This window comes from Ambystoma mexicanum, chromosome 7p (genome assembly GCF_040938575.1).
Source record: "Ambystoma mexicanum isolate Mex_15411 chromosome 7p, UKY_AmexF1_1, whole genome shotgun sequence".
NCBI classification, from domain to species: domain Eukaryota; kingdom Metazoa; phylum Chordata; class Amphibia; order Caudata; family Ambystomatidae; genus Ambystoma; species Ambystoma mexicanum.
Genome location: NC_090939.1, coordinates 815,975,590 through 815,994,821, shown reverse-complemented (window position 1 = coordinate 815,994,821; position 19,232 = coordinate 815,975,590). Strand labels below are relative to the sequence as shown.

Here is a 19,232-nt window from a genome sequence, read left to right as displayed (position 1 = left end):
GTGGACCAATATTTCCAAGGCGATTGTTTCAGCTAGCGTACTTCAAACAATGTTTGTCTTCCATCACAGGGCGTTTATCACTCCATTAATGCTTTTCAAGGGGGGCCTTTCCCAAGATGACAAATGTTGGAGTTGCCTTTGTAGTCAGGGAACGTTTAAACACATTATTTTTGAACTCTAGAGCACATTTTCATATTCAACTAGTTTTTTTTCATTTACAGTTCTATTTCATGGAGGTAACCCCATAGATATGAATACATGTTATCTGTTTGATCTTTTCATGCCATTGCAATTCAGACTATTACTTCTAATTGGAAGTATCTAAAAAAATGTTCATTTTAAATTATGGTGGAATTCAGTATGCAACATTCATAGAATGGAAAAATGTAATGCTTCGTCCCCACGACTACTGCACAAACATGGATTAAAATGGCAACCTTTTTCAGATTTCTTAGGTAATGTAATGCCATAGGCATTGAGAAAGATTACTTCACTGGTTCTACTTATCTTAATAATCACTGTTCCCTCCCCTTCCCCTCCTTATGTTCATGTTAGTCTTGTGTGTTGGTGTTTGTATTTAATGTTTTTTACCATATTATCTTACATCACTACTAGTTTATGCTAATTTGCAGTTTACTGCATTTGTACTTATGCAAGGTTTATGTACTGTTTAATCTTATTGTTGATGAACAATATTGGTCTTACTATGATGTTCTACTTATCGTACAACTCTTGTATTCTTAATGATCTTAATAAAATGTTTAAACATAAAAACATATTTCTTTTTAAACGAGGGGTTAGGAGTGACAGTGCAAGGGAGAAAGTGTGACAGCACAAGGGAGAAGGAGTGACAGTGCAACGGGAAGGAGTGACAGTGCAAGGAAGAGTGGAGGCACAGCGCAAGGAGAAGGAGTGACAGCGCAAGGGGGAGGAGCGACAGCACAAGGGGAAGGAGCGACAGCGCAAGGGGGAGGTTCGGCAGCACAAGGGGGAGGTACGACAGCACAAGAGTGGAACAAGGGACCACACAATGGGGGAAGAAAGGACAGAACAAAGGCTGAAGGAAGGACAGCGCAAGGGCTGAAGGAAGGACAGTGCAAAGGGAAGGATGTTCAGTGTCAGGGGGAATAGGGACAGCGCAAGGGGGGAGGAGGGACAGCATAAGGGGGAGGAGGGAAAGCAGCAGGGGGAGGAGGCAAAGCGCAAGCGGCCAGAGCAAGGGAGGAGAAGGCCAGAGCAAGTGGGTGAGGAGAGACAGTGCGGTGGACGGACAGCGCAAAGGGGGAAAAAGAGCAATACCATAATGGGTAAGGTGTGATAGCACAAGGGGCAAAGAGCGACAGCACAAGGGGAAAGGAGCGACAGCTCAAGGAGAAAGGAGCGACAGCGCAAGGGGGAAGGAGCAACAGCACAGGTGGTGGGGAGGAGGGACAGCAAAAGGGGTGGGGATAGCACACAGAGGAGGATGGACAGCGCAAGGGGGGAGTGACGGCACAGGGGGGAAGAAGCAACTGCACAAGTGGGAAGTTCTATCTGTTGGTTGTATATATAGTTGCAACCTTGGGTCGTAGTTGTCCTATTTTTTTTGTAAAGTATTTTATTGGTTTTTTCAAGAAAGTGAGAAACATTACAAACTTACAAGTGTGGTAATAAAGAAACGATACAACAAAAAAAGTAACGTGAGAACAACCAAAACAACAGCAGTCTACATGTAGCGTTAATTATGAGATGTTTGGTGGCAAGTAAAAATTATAGTTCCGATGTTACAGGAAGCGAGGGGAACAGATTCGGGTAATTCCATCTCTGTATCAGTATGAAAATTCGGGTGTTGGACGCTACAGTCCCTCAGGGAGGCTTATAGTCTGCCCTGAAGCGCATGTCGCTCAGGAGGGCTTTCCAGGAGTCCAGGGTTCCACTTGTGGCTTCTCCGCTGGTTGTGATCCCGTCTTGCCAGGCCCTGGTTTCAGCAGTTGTCCATCTCGCCAGTTCGCTCAGCCACCGAGCATGACTGGGGCCCGCTGGGGTCTTCCAGGCCATCGCTATTGTTCTCTTGACCAAAATGCATGAGATGTCCATTAGTTTCACCAAATGTTTAAATTTGCCCGGTCTAGGATATATACCTAGTAGGCACTCTCCGGGCGTCCAGTCGTATCTTACCATGCCAGCTTCTGCGCAGGATTGTTTGGCTTTGACCCAGAGTGATTTCACTTTGATGCAGGACCAGAACATGTGGATCATGTCTGCCTTGTCATTTCCGCACCATGGGCACGTCGGGGGTATTTTCGGGTTGAATGAGGCAATCCTGTGGGGAGTCATATATGTCCGGTAAAGGACATTCAGCTGTATTTGTCCGAATCTGGAATTCCGGGACACTTTCTTGGGGTAGATCAGTGCTCTCTCCCATTCCTTGTCAGTAAGTGGTGATTCAAGATCTGCCTCCCATTTCGCCTTCAGTGCCTGACCTTTGGGGTTAGGCTTATCTATGAGTCTGTTGTAAAGTCTGGAAACTGGTCTCCATCCATCTGAGAGGTCGTGCATTTCCTGTAGCAGTGGGTCTGGGGTGGGCTCTTCCGGCCAGCTGTTCCACTGCTTCTTAGCGATCTGTTTGATCCTGTGGTACCAGAGGAACTGGCCCTTGGATAGTCCTTCAATGTTCTGTAACGACTCGAAGACCCTGAATTCCCCATCAGTGAACATGTCTCCCCATGTATATATGCCTGCTTCCTCCCATCTCCTGGGAGTGGGGAGTTCCGCCTCCGACTTGCACACATCCACCATTATGGGGTTATCCGGTGAGTACGGCTGTTTCACTTGCCTTATGTGACAGGCCCTGGCCCATATCTGCCTGCCCAGCTTGACAATCAGCGGAGTTTCGGGAGGTAGCCGAGGGGGAAACCATAGAGTTTCTTTGGGGATTAAGTTTGTGGAAGACTGCCTGAGTAGTTCCAGTTCGGCCGATGTGTCATCAGACAGCCACTTCGTAATGTGACTGAGCTGGGCCGCCAAATAGTAAAGGTGAAGGTCTGGGAGTTTTATTCCGCCTTCCTTATGTGGGAGAGACAGCGTGGCCAGTGTGAGCTTGTGTCTGCGCGGACCCCACAAGAAGTCCTTGATGATGGCCTCTAGTGTCTTGAAGAAAGGCGGGCGAACGTAGTGGCAAATATTGGCAAAGAAGTACAGGAATCGAGGAAGGATTATCATTTTGACAATCGCCGCTCTACCCACCATTGACAGTGGTAGTTTGGACCAAAATTTGATTGAGCGCCGAAGGCCAGTGACTGCTGCTATAGTGTTATGTTCGTGTGTGAGTAGCGGGGTGTGACCCACATTGATTCCCAGGTACCGGAACTTGTCAGGTTGCCACTGTATTCCGATAGGCGGGAGGTCATCTACTGCAATGCCCCTCAGGCTAGCTAGGGGGAATGCAGTTGATTTGTGTCTGCTGAATCGTATCCCTGAGTACTTTGCATAATTGTCAAGAACTTCTAGCGTTGTGGGTGCGTTGAGCTCAGGGTTCCTCAAGTAGAGAAGTACATCATCCGCGTATAATGAAATTATGTTGTAAATGTTGCCCACCTTAATGCCCGCATCAAAAAACTGTTGGCGAAAGTATATGGCTATTGGTTCTAGGCCCAATATATACAGCATGGGCGAGAGTGGGCACCCCTGTCTCGTGCCCCTTTGTATTGCCCAGGATCCCGAGACAATTCTGCCTGTTTTAACCCTTGCCATTGGCGAATTATAAAGTACCTGGATCCATCTGATGAAGCCCGCACCAAAGCCGAAGCCCCTCAAGACCTCCACAAGCCACTCCCAATAGATAGAGTCGAAGGCCTTGATGGCATCAAGTGACAGTATCGCCAGGTCCTCCTCTCGGTCGTGGGTTTCGGCCATGATGTGTTGTAGTCTCCTGAGGTTGGCTGTGGTGTTGCGTCCTGGGACGAATCCATTTTGATCTTCGTGAATTATGGATCCTACCACTCTGGCGAGTCTGTTGGCTAATATAGAAGTGAGGATCTTGCTGTCGTAATTCAGCATGGCCAAAGGTCGATAAGAATCACAATCGGTGGGTGACTTGTGCGGCTTGAGCATTGGAATAATTATGGTCTTTTTCATGGTGTTGGGCAGAATGCCATTTGTGTAGGCTTCTTGATAAACTTCATGTAGGATGGGGGTGAGAATGGGTTCGTAGGTCTTGTAGAATTCGGGCGGGAGACCATCACTGCCGGGGGCTTTGCCATTAGCGAGCGATCTGATGGCCGCTGTCACATCCTCGGAAGTGATTTCCGAGTCCAGTTCCTCCCTCTGCTCGCTGGAGATTTGAGGGAGGCCTATCTCCTTCAATGTTTCGATTAATTTTGCGGCGGGCACCTGGGACTCGTGGGCATACAATTTGGAGTAGAACTTAGCAAAAGTCTCGTTGATCTCCATCTGCGTCTTGTATGTTACTCCTTTTTCGTCCTTTATCTCCGTTGGCAGGTGTTTAGGGTGTTCCCGCTTGCAGAGCCAGGCAAGCAATCTGCCGGGTTTGTCAGACTCGTTGTGGGATCTGGCGGTATGTGTTGCGAAGTCAAATTTCTCCAGTCTGGCCCATGATTCCTGACATTTTATACGGGCTGTTTTAAGGATCTTCTCGGACTCTGGGGAAATGTCAGGGGCGGACTCTAGTCTTGCGATCTCTAATTCCTGGGCCTCAAGAGAGGACTGTAGTTGTCTGCGGGTTCCGCCCGCTCTTGAAATGATTTCTCCCCTGGTAACCACCTTCATGGCCTCCCAAAGTGTGGACCAGGTAGCCACCGATCCCTTATTGATTCCGACATATTCCTCTAGCTTCTCAGCAAGGTCCTCTCTGAACTCCGGATCATCCAACGCTGCTGTAGGCATCCTCCACATGGGAATTGGAGGTTTGGGTCCACGCAGCTGCCAATGCATGGCGAGCGGGGAGTGGTCGGAGATCGATCTCCCCAAATATTCAGTGGATGTGGCCAGTGGAGATTGTTCCTTATCAACAAACAAGTAGTCGATCCTTGTGTGGACGCCATGTGGAGCTGAGTAGTGTGAGTAAATTCTGGCCTCTGGATGTTGCACTCTCCAGATGTCTACCAGGTTGAGCTGGTCGAGTGTTTCCGTCAAGGAGGTGGATGCGGGATTGCTTGGCTGAGGAGGAGGGCGCGATCTGTCCTTGCTTAAGTCCATGACGCAGTTGAAGTCTCCCCCCCACACGAAGGTCCTGCCTCGGTGTTGTGCCAGTCTAGCACTCAATGTGCTTAAGTATGACGGGATTCCATGCTGCGGAAAGTATGTGTTAATGAAGCACACTGGGGTTTGTTCTATGGTGCCCCACATTGATGTAAATCTCCCTTCCTTGTCAGAATCCCAGCCTTCTAGCTGGAAAGGCACATTCGGGTTCACCCATATCAGTACGCCTCTCGCATATTTGGAGTAAGGAGACCCCCTCGTGGTCCCATCCCATCGATCTGTTAACTTAGACATGGAGTCCGCTGTAAGGTGGGTCTCTTGTAATAGCGCAATCGAGACCTTCTTCCTCCTGAGGTAGGACTGTACGCGGTTCCTTCTGAGGTATGAAGCCATTCCCCTCACATTCCATGTCATCACAACAAGTTGCGACGCCATCGGATCGGTGTTCTGAATTCGTCTTGGAGTTCTGGCCCGCTGGCCCGGTGGCACAACGAACCACAGGTGGCGTTCTGCGGGCGGGGGGCCCCTGGTTCATGAAGTCTTGTGTCGTAACTTGCCACCATCTTGTACTTTACCAACATTGATGATTCGTAGACTGCAAAACCAACTAAACTAATAACATAACACAAACTGGTGCGCCCAGCGACTACAACACTGTCGCGGTGCTCAGGCGCTCTCGAGCCGTCTGAACCCATCCGGGAATCGGGCGTGAGCTGGGTCGGGCGGTGAACTGGCCCAATTGGATTTTCTGCTGGGGGTAGGGTTGGTGCGAGGCGGCAGGGCCGTGCGAGGGCCGCTTCCGTAAGTTAAACTGTTGTTTGGATTACCTGCTGGGGTCCGGTTACTGGTGGTGCGAGGAGACTCGGGACTTAATCATCATTCCGAGGAGGATCCTTGCCATCGGCTAGGTTATGATCTTCTAGCCACATATTGGCCGCCTCCGGGTTTTCGAGAAATATCGCTCGCCCATTATAAACAACTCTCAGGCGCGCGGGGTACAGCAGCCTGTATTTAATGTCCAGTTGGCGAAGCTTCGCCTTGATCGGGACGAATGAGTTCCTTTCCCTCTGCACTTTCTGGGTGTAGTCGGGGTAAATAGTAATTTTTGAGTCCCCCCTTTCAATGGGACCTGCCTCCCTGGAGTGCCGTAGGATGGTTTCTCTATCTTGAAAATTCAATATTTTGGCTATTATTGGCCGTGGATGCGAGCCGGGGGGAGGACGTCTCTGGAGGGATCTATGTGCCCTTTCGACCGCAAAGCCTTGGGTTAGTTTTCCGGCCCCGATCTCTTGTAGCAGAAGGGTTTCGACATAGGATGTGGTGTTTAGGCCCTCTGTTCCCTCCGGGATACCCAGGATCCTGATGTTCCCCCGTCTGGCCCGTCCTTCGGCTTCCTCCGCCCTTTCCTCCAGGAAGGCGACCCTCCTCTTTAGATTGGAAACTTCGGACTTCAGGGTTGTGGTGGCCCCGGACAGCTCCGTCGTGGAATTCTCGACGGTCGTTACCCTCTCCGTCAAGTTGCGGGCATCTTGGCGGATGAGTTGTATGTCTATTTTGAACTCATCAATCTTGGAGTCAATGTGGGTTCTCAGTGAGGCAATGGCATCCAATATCTGAGAGCGATTGTCGTTGACCTCCCCTTCATTCGGATGAGTGTTTTCGGAGAGGCTAGGTCTGGACTGGGTGGAGGTCTTCGCCTTGGTCGAGACAAAGGAGTCCATGGTGGCGGCCCTGCTCTTGTTCTTGGTGGCCATCTTGAAGCTGCTGGACGTAGATCGCCGAACATGCAGGGGCAAGTGCGTGCCCCGGGGTAGCCGAGTCGGGGAGCCAAGTGCAGGCGGCCCAAGGGTGCGGTGGTGGTCAGGGGCCCACCAAAGGGTATTATGTAGGCTCACGCACCTTGAGTTTCAGGGCCCCCGAGTGCTTCAGCTGGAATCAGGTCGTTCGGGTGATGGCCGTGGGGCGGGGTGCTGCTTCTCAGAGGTGGCGAGTTACTCTTTATGTGATGCCGTCCACGTGGTTCTAGTTGTAGTCCGCGTTGCATAAATTGGGCCAGCCCAGGGGTAACGGAGTCAGGGGCCTGGGGGCCTGTGTCGATTCCGAGCCAGTGTCAGACAGGGGTCGGCCTTGTTGCCGATCCCCAAAGCGCCCCGTCAGGGGACGCTGGTTCAGGGGCTGCGTGAAGCTGTGCCAGGCGCCATCTTGGATCAATGCGCGGCGGAGGGGAGGGTGGGATCCGGAGCCCGCTCTTCCTCACGGGGGCTCCGAAAATTCCAACACTCGAGTAATTCCCAATGGGGAGCACTTCCCCCACCGATGGGTGCTTTACAGCTGGCTGCAACCACTCTTGTACCGGAGAAAAAGGATCAGGAAGCGGCGTCTCGGCCGGAGCCCGGCAGATCAGCTTCTGCCCTCCATCGGCTCCAAGCCACGCCCCCCTGGTCGTAGTTGTCCTATATTGCAGTTTTGATATCATGTGATTTCTCACATGGACACCTGTATGTTTTCAGTGGTACTGTATCTCTCCAAAAAATAATTGCTTGTATGGTAACAGTGTCCAGAAAAGGAAACCTGCATGTAGCCGAAAGGGCCAAGGAAAGCAGTCCAAATATAATCCAACTCGCTCTGACTACGAAAAGAAAGATCACTACGCCAGCCCAGCTTTAAAAGTGACAATCACATGGCATGGTACAGAAGTCCTGATTGGGAAAAAATGTATTAAACAAGCCACTATTTAATTATTTTGCTGTAATGAGACAAGAAATAACATTAAGTGCTTCGGTCGATTATGCCACAGCCTTTCCATCTGCCATGCCAACAAAGTCAGCTTTCAGGCACCCCTTAACTCTCTCTCTTCTCTATAGCAATGGTGCGATGCGCCAAAACCAAAAATTACTAGATATGGCCAGGAAAGACAGTGTCATGCAATGTGCAACCTCCTGCGCCTATTCCAACCATGCACATGGGGTTGCCTTTTGTTTTTTGCACAATTAAAAGTGCATCCTGTTTGTGCATTCGGGGTACCCTTTTAAATGCAGAGAAACCCCCCTTATTTGGTCAAATGAGCAAAGAGATGAAAAAGGCCATTTGAATGTGTGCCTATAAAATGCGCCCATTCAGATTTCCTTTGTGGATTGGGCTGCTCCTTTTTTTGGCACATGTGATGAGATGCGCTAAAGCATTTAATTACTTTGACCAAAATATTTTGAGACCCCGGCTCTTCGTGTCTTTTTGTGTAAAAAAAGCAGTTTTGGAGTTTTGGATCGCGAAATCGCAATAAATAGAAGGGTCTGCCTACTCAGTCTCCATGTTTACGTCATCTGCATAATTTCTGTATATGATACCCGCCATACATGGGCATGGCGGGCTGCATTTACCATTGTTTACATAATTAAATGTATACTTGCATGGAAGATGCATTTTTATCACCTCACCATGCAGATTTTCAATATTGCATGCAAAGGACAGCTTAGGTGTATGTGTAAACATAAGCCATACTATTGTTGCAATGTCGGCGTCATTCCGAAATGACCCTCACTATCTCTGTATTGCATTACGCATCACTTCAAACCTCCTAAATTTCCCCTAGAAAGGCCATCCAAACGATTGCCCCCCACATCTTGCACTAGTGACCATTTTAGCGACCCTTACCACCTGTGCACTCTTAGTGGATTTGCAATCATAGGATGTCACTTATGCCAAACACTGTGCACCATTAAGAGGATCATGTAACCATGTACAGCTAAATACACTCCATCAAACAATTTCTATGGACAGGGTCGTTTCCTGTATTGGTTCGACCTGAACTAACTGCCATTTTAATTTGCCCAGGAATTTATTAAGCATTTGTAAAATCTTATTATTGTTTTGAGTCTCACAATTTGTTAAACATTCAGTGAAAAAGGAAAAGCTCATTTCCAGTTGCATTGCTGCAATAGAGCATGCTCACTGGAAGAACTGGTAGAACTAGACGAACTTGTACCTACATTCGGTGCTTGCAAGATCCATCATACAGTCACTTTGTTTTCTGGGGATCTCAGCTCCTCAAGACCAAAGGTATATCACAGATCTTAAAATAAAAAAAATGCTAATAATTGTTATTCCACTAGAAACATCAAAGGACACACACATACTAAACTCTGAAATATAATGCATAATATGAAGACCTTCCTGGTAGGAAGCAATACAGGCTAGAGCAGGTTTGCAAAGCCCAACATCTTGGGGAGTGAGGAGGAGAGTGGAGTTGGTGACAGTCAAAAGAAGCAGAGAGGTCCAAAAGGATGGGTATAGGAGAGCATTTGCAGTGGTGAACATTAGAGGGGAATTTGCAGATTTACATGAGTGTTGTCTTGGTGGAGTGTTTACTACAAGAGCTAGATTAAAGTAAATCACCAAGGCCATTATCCTCAAAATACTTTGTGATCTGGATGAAGATCACCAGTTCAAGGACCTTTGAATAATGAGGTTGGAGGGAAACAGGGCAATAGTTCATTGGGATGTTTGGGTCACCAGAGGGTTTCGTCCAAAGTGGTAGAATATGTGCATACTTGAAAGAGGAAGGGAAGAGCCCAGCAGAGAGCTCAAAAGATAAAAGCCGCTGGGTAGGACTAAGTCTTTGGCCATTTTGGGTGCAAACAGGTTGATGGAAGTGCAAGATGGATTGGCGTGGCAAAGAACGGGTGCTAGTTCAGTAGAAGAGGCAGGACAGAAGTAGTTGAGAGTAAAAGTGGTAGGGGGAGAGGTGGTGGACAGAAAGAAGGTGGAGGAGGGAGAGGAGTGTTACACATTTTAGAGATTTTAGATGAAAGGCAGTGAAGGACCCTTTCCAGGGAGGCTGGGAGTAGGGTGCAAATCCGTTATTTTTGCCAGTGACATAGGTTACAGTGTATGCTTCTTTAAAGGGTTCTGAATAGCAGAGCTGATCCAGGGCTAAGGGTGGCAAGGTATAAGTGTGTGTGCGCAGGGTAATGTTATTCAAAGGGTGCCATAAGTGCACAGTAACAAACACACAGTCAATGGAAGAGGCACGATTAGGGAAAAGGGACAGGAGAGATGTCTTCACATCATCAAGTTAAAGTGAAAGAGAATCCTGCTTGAATTTTCTTTTGCCCATTGACTAGCAAAGAGGAGTAGAGGGTAGATGGACCGAGACACTACAGTAGAAAATGGAGAGATAAGAGAGAGATAGAGGGGTCAACAGAGAGGTCAGAGGAGGAGAGCGAGTAGCCCCCAAACCAGGTAGGCTGGTCGCAGAGATAGTAGATGGAGTGTTTAGAAAGGAGGTAGTTACGTTCAAAGTGGGTAACTGCAGAGGACTTAAGAAGGTTAAAGTTCAACATCATGGCAATGAAAATTCCTGTGGGAAGTTACCCAAGATTGTGAGTAAACGCCCCCCTTTGTGCTGGCTGCACCTTGTAGTGCTACCTGTGGCAGGTTAAACAAACATAAATATTACACTTAAGCAAACATGATTATTAAATAAAGCATTTTATTGTGACTGCATGTTCTTCTTTGCTTGAGAGGCAGACCATATTGGCCAATGCATTTCTGACCATTTTCTTCATTCATCATGCACACATCTGGCTTTAATAAATAATAGAAAAGGCTTTAAGAAGTCTATTATTGATTCCCAAGTAAACATACACTTGGTTGCTCAACTACCTGATAATTCTAGTAACATTGGAAATCACGTTTCCCGTTGTTTTAGCGACAGGAATTACTTCTAAGTAATTTACTTCACAGTAATTCATTCGGAAAAAAAACATTTGAATTATATAGGGGGTGTCAGTAACAGGTTACAAGTGTGCGGGAAGGGCTTGGGGTAGGAGCACTCATGTGGAAAGGGTGTGTGTGGGGGAGCCACCACAAATGAAAAGAAACAAATTCAATGTGTTTTTTCGAAGAAATTACTTCTAAGTAAATTATTTCGAAGTAATTCCTGTCGGCAAACAACATGAAACCCGGGAAACAGGTTAAGGACACCAAGTTCCTTTGAAACAGCAAAGTAAGATGCTTGGGCCCTTAGCAAACATGCTGTGTTTATGGGAAGGGACACCAGGAAAAGTTTCAAGTCAGTGAAGAAGGAGTAGAGAGGACCAGATGGTTGAAATGGAGCCAGATCAGTGAGAGCAGATCAGTGAGAGCAGTAGGAAGGACAAGTTGAATAGTGGCATATTCAAAAGAGGATAACAGTATGACAAATGGGAGGAGAGAGGCAGTGGAGAGGGTATCATTGATAAGGAACCCCACTCTTCTGCCCTTCCCAATACACCTGGGAGACTGATTGAAGGTATGAGAGTCAGCGGGGAGAGGCGCTAGTGTAGCTTTCATGAGGGAAGGTCCAGGTTTCTGTGATACCAAGGAGTGAAAGTTGAGCGTGATAAGAATCAAAATGGTTGCTGATGGAGAGAGACTTGCTTCAGAGGGTTTGTGCATTGCAGAGGGCAAGTGAAAGAGCAATATGAGGTGCAGGAGAGAATAAGGTGTTCTGTGGTAGGCAGGGGGATTGATGAGGTGGAGATCCTGGGAGAATGGGAGCATCAGGTTTTTGAGGGGCGCAAGGGCAGGAGGAAAGCAAGGAGATGTGGAGGAGAGAGTGAGGTAGACATTAGACTGAGTTGTGGCTGAAGGCTCTGAGAGAAGTGGAGGAGAAGAGTGAGTACAAGGAGAAAGGGAGTGAAGTCAAGGTGCATGATGTAAGGTAAAAGAAATAGGCAAATTAAGACAGTGGTGGAAGAGTACAGCCCAAGAGATAGAGGGTAGGTGGGTGAGCAGAGAGGGGAGAGGGAAAGATTGGCTTGGAAGGAACAGATATAAGTTCTGCGTTTGTGTAGAATGTGACTATAAAGAACCAAATGACAGTTAGCAGGCCCAAAACAGAGATGCCCCTTAGTTCCTCAAAGTAATAACAGCTCTATAGTAAATGGAGAGCCACTGGGGCGAAGAAGCAGGACTCGGGTGAATGGTGAAGTCGAAGAAGCCATTAATTGAGCAGGGGTTCTGCACTACGCCCTTTCTGCCCTTAACTGACCTAAATAGAGAGCTTCCCTTGGCTACTTTTGACCCTCAGCTACAGGAGCCTTGGCTGGATGTCCAGGGGAGACTCAATAACAAGGGAGGCAGTGTGTCACATAATCTTCTGGGAGCCTGTCAGAGTGGTAAAGATGGCTTCCACTTCTTCATGGAAGCATGTAAGCAGGGTCCTAGTGTTGAAGTCACATGATCGTCCGGGAGCAAAACAGAGTGCTCAATATGGTTTCCACTCCTTCCTGGCAGAGTCCTGGGTGTTGTAGGCCCAGTGAGCTTGTTTTATGCAGGGCCCTAAAATGGGTGAATCCTCTGAGGATTCAGGATGTTGCCAAAAAGGAAGGACTTGACAACGACATTCCTGTCACTTGATATGGTCAGATGAGTCAATCACAGTGCTCACAATGACTTCCAATCCTTCCTGCAAACTTGCAGGCAGGTTACTTGGTGTTGTTGCCCCAGATAGCTTAGTTTTCTAAGGAAATATTCTTACATTGACAATAGATACCCTCTGCAAATTTCACCCATTAATTCACTCCAGTTTCAAGCTCTTCAAGTGCATAAGCTGAAGTCCTACTGAGGAAGGAACTCACCTTTGCAAACATTTTCCGTCTGTCACTTTATATAGACACCAGCGGAATCCCATATGGACCTGATTACCTTTTGCTACTGGAGTGAGATGAACTGTGTCAGACTTTCTCTAATTTAATTTAAGCCCAACACAATTCACAATTTCAGTTGTGTTCAGCACTGTCAGCCACATTTCCCTTGAACCACATCATGCATGTACACATGCTGGACACAAAGATCTTGGATACTCTGCAATCCTGACCACATTACCTTTATTTTGATTATTCATTCACTGCTGCAGCATTCATCAAATGGCTGATGATGGTGCCATGTTTTGAAAAACATATCAACTTGTATAAGCATGAACCAAGATGAAGGTGAAATATTCAGAAGCAAAGATATGTGGTGCAGCTCTGATCTGACTCCCACTAATAGCGTTCCCATATTCCAGACAAAATAAACTAAGGGACAGGGATCACTTAACGTGTTTGTGTAGTGCTTTGTCTCATCAGATCATGTGTGGTTCTTCAAAAAGCCACCTCACTACGGATCCAATAAACATGCATAGCAGATTTAAATAAGTGTGAAACATTTCTTGTGCATGACCAATAAACCAAGCAAATTTCATGAGACAGATCTGGCAATGTGGGCACTTAATTACATTTGTCATTTGCTGAGTGATTTTTACAAAGTGCTCTTCAGCGACTATATCAGTTGGTTTTGTTTCATGGCTTTCGGGTTGTCCAACTCCAGGCCACGAGGGCCAGAAACTTGATGGGTTTTCAGGATATCCCTCATTAATATTCATAAGCAAAAATGTGCATACATTTAGAATCATTGTATACAAATGTATCTCATGAATGTTAATGAGTGGTATCCTGGAGTTGGACAACCCTGACTGCATACATGCAAACATATGATATTGTTCCAATCACATTTGTTCGATCCTCTCTATGCTGGTCTTTCTGTTGTCTTTATTTCCACTCTGCAGAAAACCCTTAAGTCTAAATGGCATAATTAACATTGCATGTTGTCTTGCTAATCCCCACTGCTTACTAAATCCTCTTAGAGCCACTGGCAACGCTGCTGTGTTGCCCCAAACACTTCAATATTTTACTCATTTATTTCTTCTCTGTGTCTCATCTTCTCGAGTGTAATATACCTCTCTCACGTTTCTTTGGCATCCTGACCATGCAACTATCCACATGTTGCCTTACAAACAATATTTAAGTCATTTCCCTTCCAACATTAATGTACATTTTTTTCAGAAATGTGACAAATTAATATAAAATAAATATTTGCAAAATTACCAACATTGATACATATAACCATAAAATAATAATTACAATAAAAAAAGAAAAGCAATAAAAAAAACACTCAAGTGAAAAAAGAAAGTGATCATAATTTTTAGTTGACCTCGAAGAGATATCTTTATTAATGTGTCCGCTTTTGTAGTAAGGAAAAAACATATTCTAGCCAGACATTATTTTGCCCATCTGCGTGTGGCCGGTGAGTGGAGGTTTTTTAGTTTTATGGTTGGGAGCCGAGCATATATCCCTACTGCATTTGTTTATGTCCCGGTGTAGTTTCATATTTGTCAGATTAAGTAGGGTGATAGTTTTAAAATGCACCGAACTATTAACTTACATCAAAGAGTACAATGCCTCTAAAGCATATGTCACCTTCCTTTGCCTCTGAACATTCCTAAATACCGGAGCATGATTTGATAACTAGTCAGCTGTTAGTTTTTTCAAGAAGTGGACTCTCATGCCTTCATATACATTTTAATGTTTATTTCAGGGCTGCGCATTGTGTTTACCTTGGATGAAGTGGCCTTCATACAGAATCTTGTGTTCTACATAGAAGCTGCATACAAAGTTGCTGTGAGTACCCACTTTCTTGTTCCCAATACAAACAATGTACTGTGAGCATTTTCATTTTGCAAATCTCAAGGATGAAAACACGTCTAATTCATTATGTTGCATTGTCTGTTTTTAAATTACTTTGCCAGCAGCCAAAACTGTGCCCTAGCATTTTCTAAAACATTAGAAGTGTGGTAGCTTTGGCATGTCTCTACTATGGGTCACCACATGCACCACCCAAGTCATCTCTAACTGACAAGTGGGGCTATGACTGCAACCTCTGCTGTGCTCCTTTTTTATTCTCCACACAGCTAACACTACCTGCTTTTGGCATTTGTTTACTTGGCATGCAGACTTTCTTTTTGTTTTGTCTTGTGCCAAAAGCACTACCTATAAGCTGAAACAATTCACCTGAAAAGTCAAGATTGGAAAGAGGTGGGATGTGAAAAGGGACACACAGCCTGTGGGTGTTCTTTAGCTGTTTACCCATGCATTGACCGACCATGGCCATGCGAACCCCTATGACCGTTCTCACCCAAAAATTGCCCATCTGCACCCAAAACGCATACCACTGAGATCTCTTTAAGCCAACTATTTGATTTGAAGGGGATTCCAATGTTATTTCAATGTTATTTCAATGTTACTTTGAAGCAATCTTCTGAAAGGTATTGTCTTAGTTGCATCTGTATGCTATCTTCAGGTGTACTCGACTTGTCTTAAACAAGTGTGCCCTCTATGGGGTTTAATGACAGCCTCAGAAGTCATAACTGAAAGGCCAGGTTAGGCTTCTACTGCGAAGTACATTGGTCAGATGACAAAGGCCACACAAAAAAAAAAAATGACATACCTGCCCAAAACCTCAACACACTGAAGGGTCCTAGCGAATGCAGAGTGTGTGTTTTGCTCAAAGTGACACAAGGAACATTGTAAAATGGTAAATGTCCATTGTGAATGACAAAAGGAAACAGCAGCTTGTCAATCCCAACTGCCACTTAAAAATACTGGAAGTGCAACGCAAAGGAAAGACACCGATGCAGAAGGGCTTTGCATGTAGGGAAAAGGCACAATAAAATAAAAGTATGATTCTACACGAAGAGCAGGATTTCACTTTCAGTTGCCCAGTTGAAAAACCAATGCTGTGTGAAAGAAGAAAGACAGTGATTCAGAAGTGCATTTAACAATGATAGCAAGATGCAAGTTATTAAAATAAATAAAAGGTTTCAAATGAAAAACAAATGTAACAAAAAGAAAAGGCTATTTTATTGCAAATACAACATGTAAATCCCTTATGAGCCCAAGAAAGACATGTCTCTAGTTGCCGGACAGAATTCTCAAGTACCTTCCCCCCATTGCAAGATCTGTTTGTTCCTGTTGTCCCTCTGAAAGCCCATTGCTTTGTAGCCTAGCAGATGGATTTGAATCTTGCATGATAGCAATTTATGGTAGGCTGTATAAACAGAGGCTGCTATTAAGTGAAGCTGGACTTAGTATAATACCCTAAATTCAAGGAATTGTGTGGACTATCCTTAGCCTGACTGGGGGGGGTAGCCTACCATTTAGAGGGTGACAGGATGTCAGAGACCATCTGGTCAGAGAGATACAATCCCTGCAGTATCCATTAGTCAGCTTTTGACTCTACAAGAGTGATTGATCATTTTATTGCGGGCAAAGTCAACATTTGAGCCCAGAGACTGTGACAGAGGCCATGATCCATGAAACTTAAATTAAAGAAATGAAACTGCAACTTATATATGTAAGTTTTGTGGCATAGATTTACATTAGAAATGTCATTTTACCCAGTAGCTTTTGAACATGATACTCAAAGGGTTGTGACATATGTCATTTTAAAGCTGATATCAATGCAATGGTGTTGATATGACTTTCCTCCAATTGCGATTTGGGGAATTTTAGTTAAAACATGAAATGTGTTTCTAACTTCCCCAAAGATGTCTTGAATCTGAAAGTTGGGGAGCTAATGACTTATTAAATTAGATATCTGGATCGAATGTTTCACCTTACCAACTATGTTAATTTGTACATAAATAGTGAAAAACTATAGCTCACACGTGCAATAACCTGCTAAAACATAAGTAAGCTGCACATATCCGTCATGATTACGGGAACACTAACATCTATGAATTATGTCATTTATTGGTAAATTACACATTTTTGCCATCTAGGAACTTTTTCAGTGAAAGAGCTGACATGTAAAAAGATATGCAAATGCCAGAAGGTTTACCTTTTCACATGACTTTCATCATAGAACTGCAAGGGCCTATCGGCCGAGAGGGGTTGGCTCTTGGGAGGAGGAAGACAGGATAATCCTCCAATTAAAAAGTTAGCACCAATAAACGGGCCCTTTCTAATTGTAATAATTGGAGGTGTGGCTGATACATTAAAAAGCCCTTGCTCTATGGAGAGGGACAGACACAGAAAAATCCGGCCTAAAAACTGTCTTGGAGGGAAAGCTGCTAAACATCTTGATGGAGACTTGCCTATAATCCACCTGGGCGAATCTTGAGATAGCTGCCTGACCTTACTTGGGTGGATAGGCCTGGGCCCTATTATTAAGGAGAGCCAAATGAGGGATGGATTCTGGTGACTATATTTGACAGAAAGCATTGACCAGACCTGTGGTGTCTCCAAAGAGGAGCCCTGCCATCTTTCCTGAGTGCCCAAAAACAGAGGTGGATAGGCCTGGGCCCTATTATTAAGGAGAGCCAAATGAGGGATGGATTCTGGTGACTATATTTGACAGAAAGCATTGACTAGTCCTGTGGTGTCTCCAAAGAGGAGCCCTGCCATCTTTCCTGAGTGCCCAAAAACAGAGGTTTCCAATGTAAGTAGATTTATCCAAATGACAACAAATGTGTGGGGAATCTGCCTCCTTAATATCTCCGCTTAATAGCGGGTGGGGGCAAATTGTGTAGACTCTTAGCATATTTGACTAAATATTAATTTAATTAACTCCCAAATAGCTTGAGAAGGGGGGAGCTCTGAGGAGTTTGAAACCTCTTCCCTCTTTGCTAGCGGGGAGTTAAGTTATAGTCACTTAAAGTAATTGAGTGCATTTATTTTTCCTGTGAACTCCAAACTTCTCTAAAGAACGTGGGTTCCCTTGGACACAAAACTAAATTCCTAACTGTCACCACTCCTTAAACCTTGCCCGTACACCAAGGGGTGTCCTTGTCCCAAAACAAAATTCCTAACTGTCACCAATTTTTGAACCTTACCTTTACACTAAGGGGTTTTCTTGTCCCAAAATGAAATTCCTAACTGTTCCCAATCCCTAGACCTGGTCTTTAAACAGAGGGGTACTGCATATAACTGATGCCTGGGGTTTTTGTGCTGGGGAGGGAAGTGCTTTGCAAAAGTGAAACCAAGTGTGATTCTCCATTGAAAAATATATGCTCTTTCCTGAGAGTGAGTAAGTGACCCTGATGGCAGAACGATTTTGTATTGCATTTCGCGTGAAAGAAAGGTTCTATCCATGAAAAGTATTTTCAAAAGTCTGTGTGATTTCAAAACTGCTAGCATTTTTGGGATGCATGTGTGATTTGTATTTTTCTTGAAAACCAAAACTGTGCAGTTGTTTTAAATCTAAACTTTATCAAGTAATATTTACCTGTTTATTACAAAAAGGAAAACAAGTGTTTTGCATTGAATCTGTGTTTTGTGCCACAGAGAAGGTGGCGTATGTAATCATTTAAGGCAATGATTAATTTAACATATACTTTAAAGAAATATATATTCTTTCTATAACCCGGCCTGGCTCTTGGCTCGTTGTTGGCACAGGGGGAGGGATCTATTTGGCTCTATATGAGTCATAGCCAGAGCTAGCTGAACCCAGCATAAATGATTTATTGTGGACATCTTAATTGTGGTGGGGAGGAAGTCCCTATATTGAGTGTGGTCTGCCGCTATATCGTTACACCTCAGCCACTTAATTTATAAGTAATATATGTAACCTTGCATATGTTGCATGCAATGAATTCCTGATAACGAGCATTAGCAAAGCTTACAATACTGGCTATTAAAATAGCATTCGATCAGCATTAGCGAGGCGCTGCCCAAGTACTAACTCCATTTGCCAGATGTTGCCATCTTATGGCCACAGTGGGAATCCTGAAGGTGTCTCATCCGCTAGTCCCCAGAGATCTGTCATCCAGGTGGCCAAGACACAGCCATCTCTATTGGATCCAGTTCCTCGGGGTGGATCAGTGCGAGATAATCACCTGGATGAGGGGTCCTTTACGGAGTGGAAGTGGGACGAGGAAGGGTTGAGATGCGGTATCCCCTTCCCTGTAACACATTTTCCCCATCCAACAAGGTAGGATAACTAGAAGCTCAACTCCCCTGCCCCTCTTCCCAACATGAATACTTTCTCACGGACAGTTCATCGTGCGCGACAATGGACTAACACCAGAGCTGTATACCTGACATGTCCCAACATAAGGGTCAAACAGACTCAGGATATTACTGATAATTACACACACCAACTTCAATCACACTTCCCCACACAGATAAAAGGTGGAGCACAAAAGCACACTGGGAGCCAGGCAAAACGCACATGGA

The 19,232-nt window shown here is 45.3% G+C and overlaps 1 protein-coding gene across 4 annotated transcripts in view; it reads left to right on the top strand.

Moving 5' to 3' along the window:
- The window catches only part of PHKA2 (phosphorylase kinase regulatory subunit alpha 2), an 840,998-nt gene that overhangs the window by 291,606 nt on the left and 530,160 nt on the right, over positions 1-19,232 (top strand). For all 4 annotated transcript variants that reach the window (XM_069636956.1, XM_069636954.1, XM_069636955.1 and 1 more), the window contains exon 6: positions 14,596-14,678. In XM_069636956.1, coding sequence (XP_069493057.1) covers positions 14,596-14,678 — 83 coding nt within the window. The remainder of the gene's footprint in view (positions 1-14,595; positions 14,679-19,232) is intronic.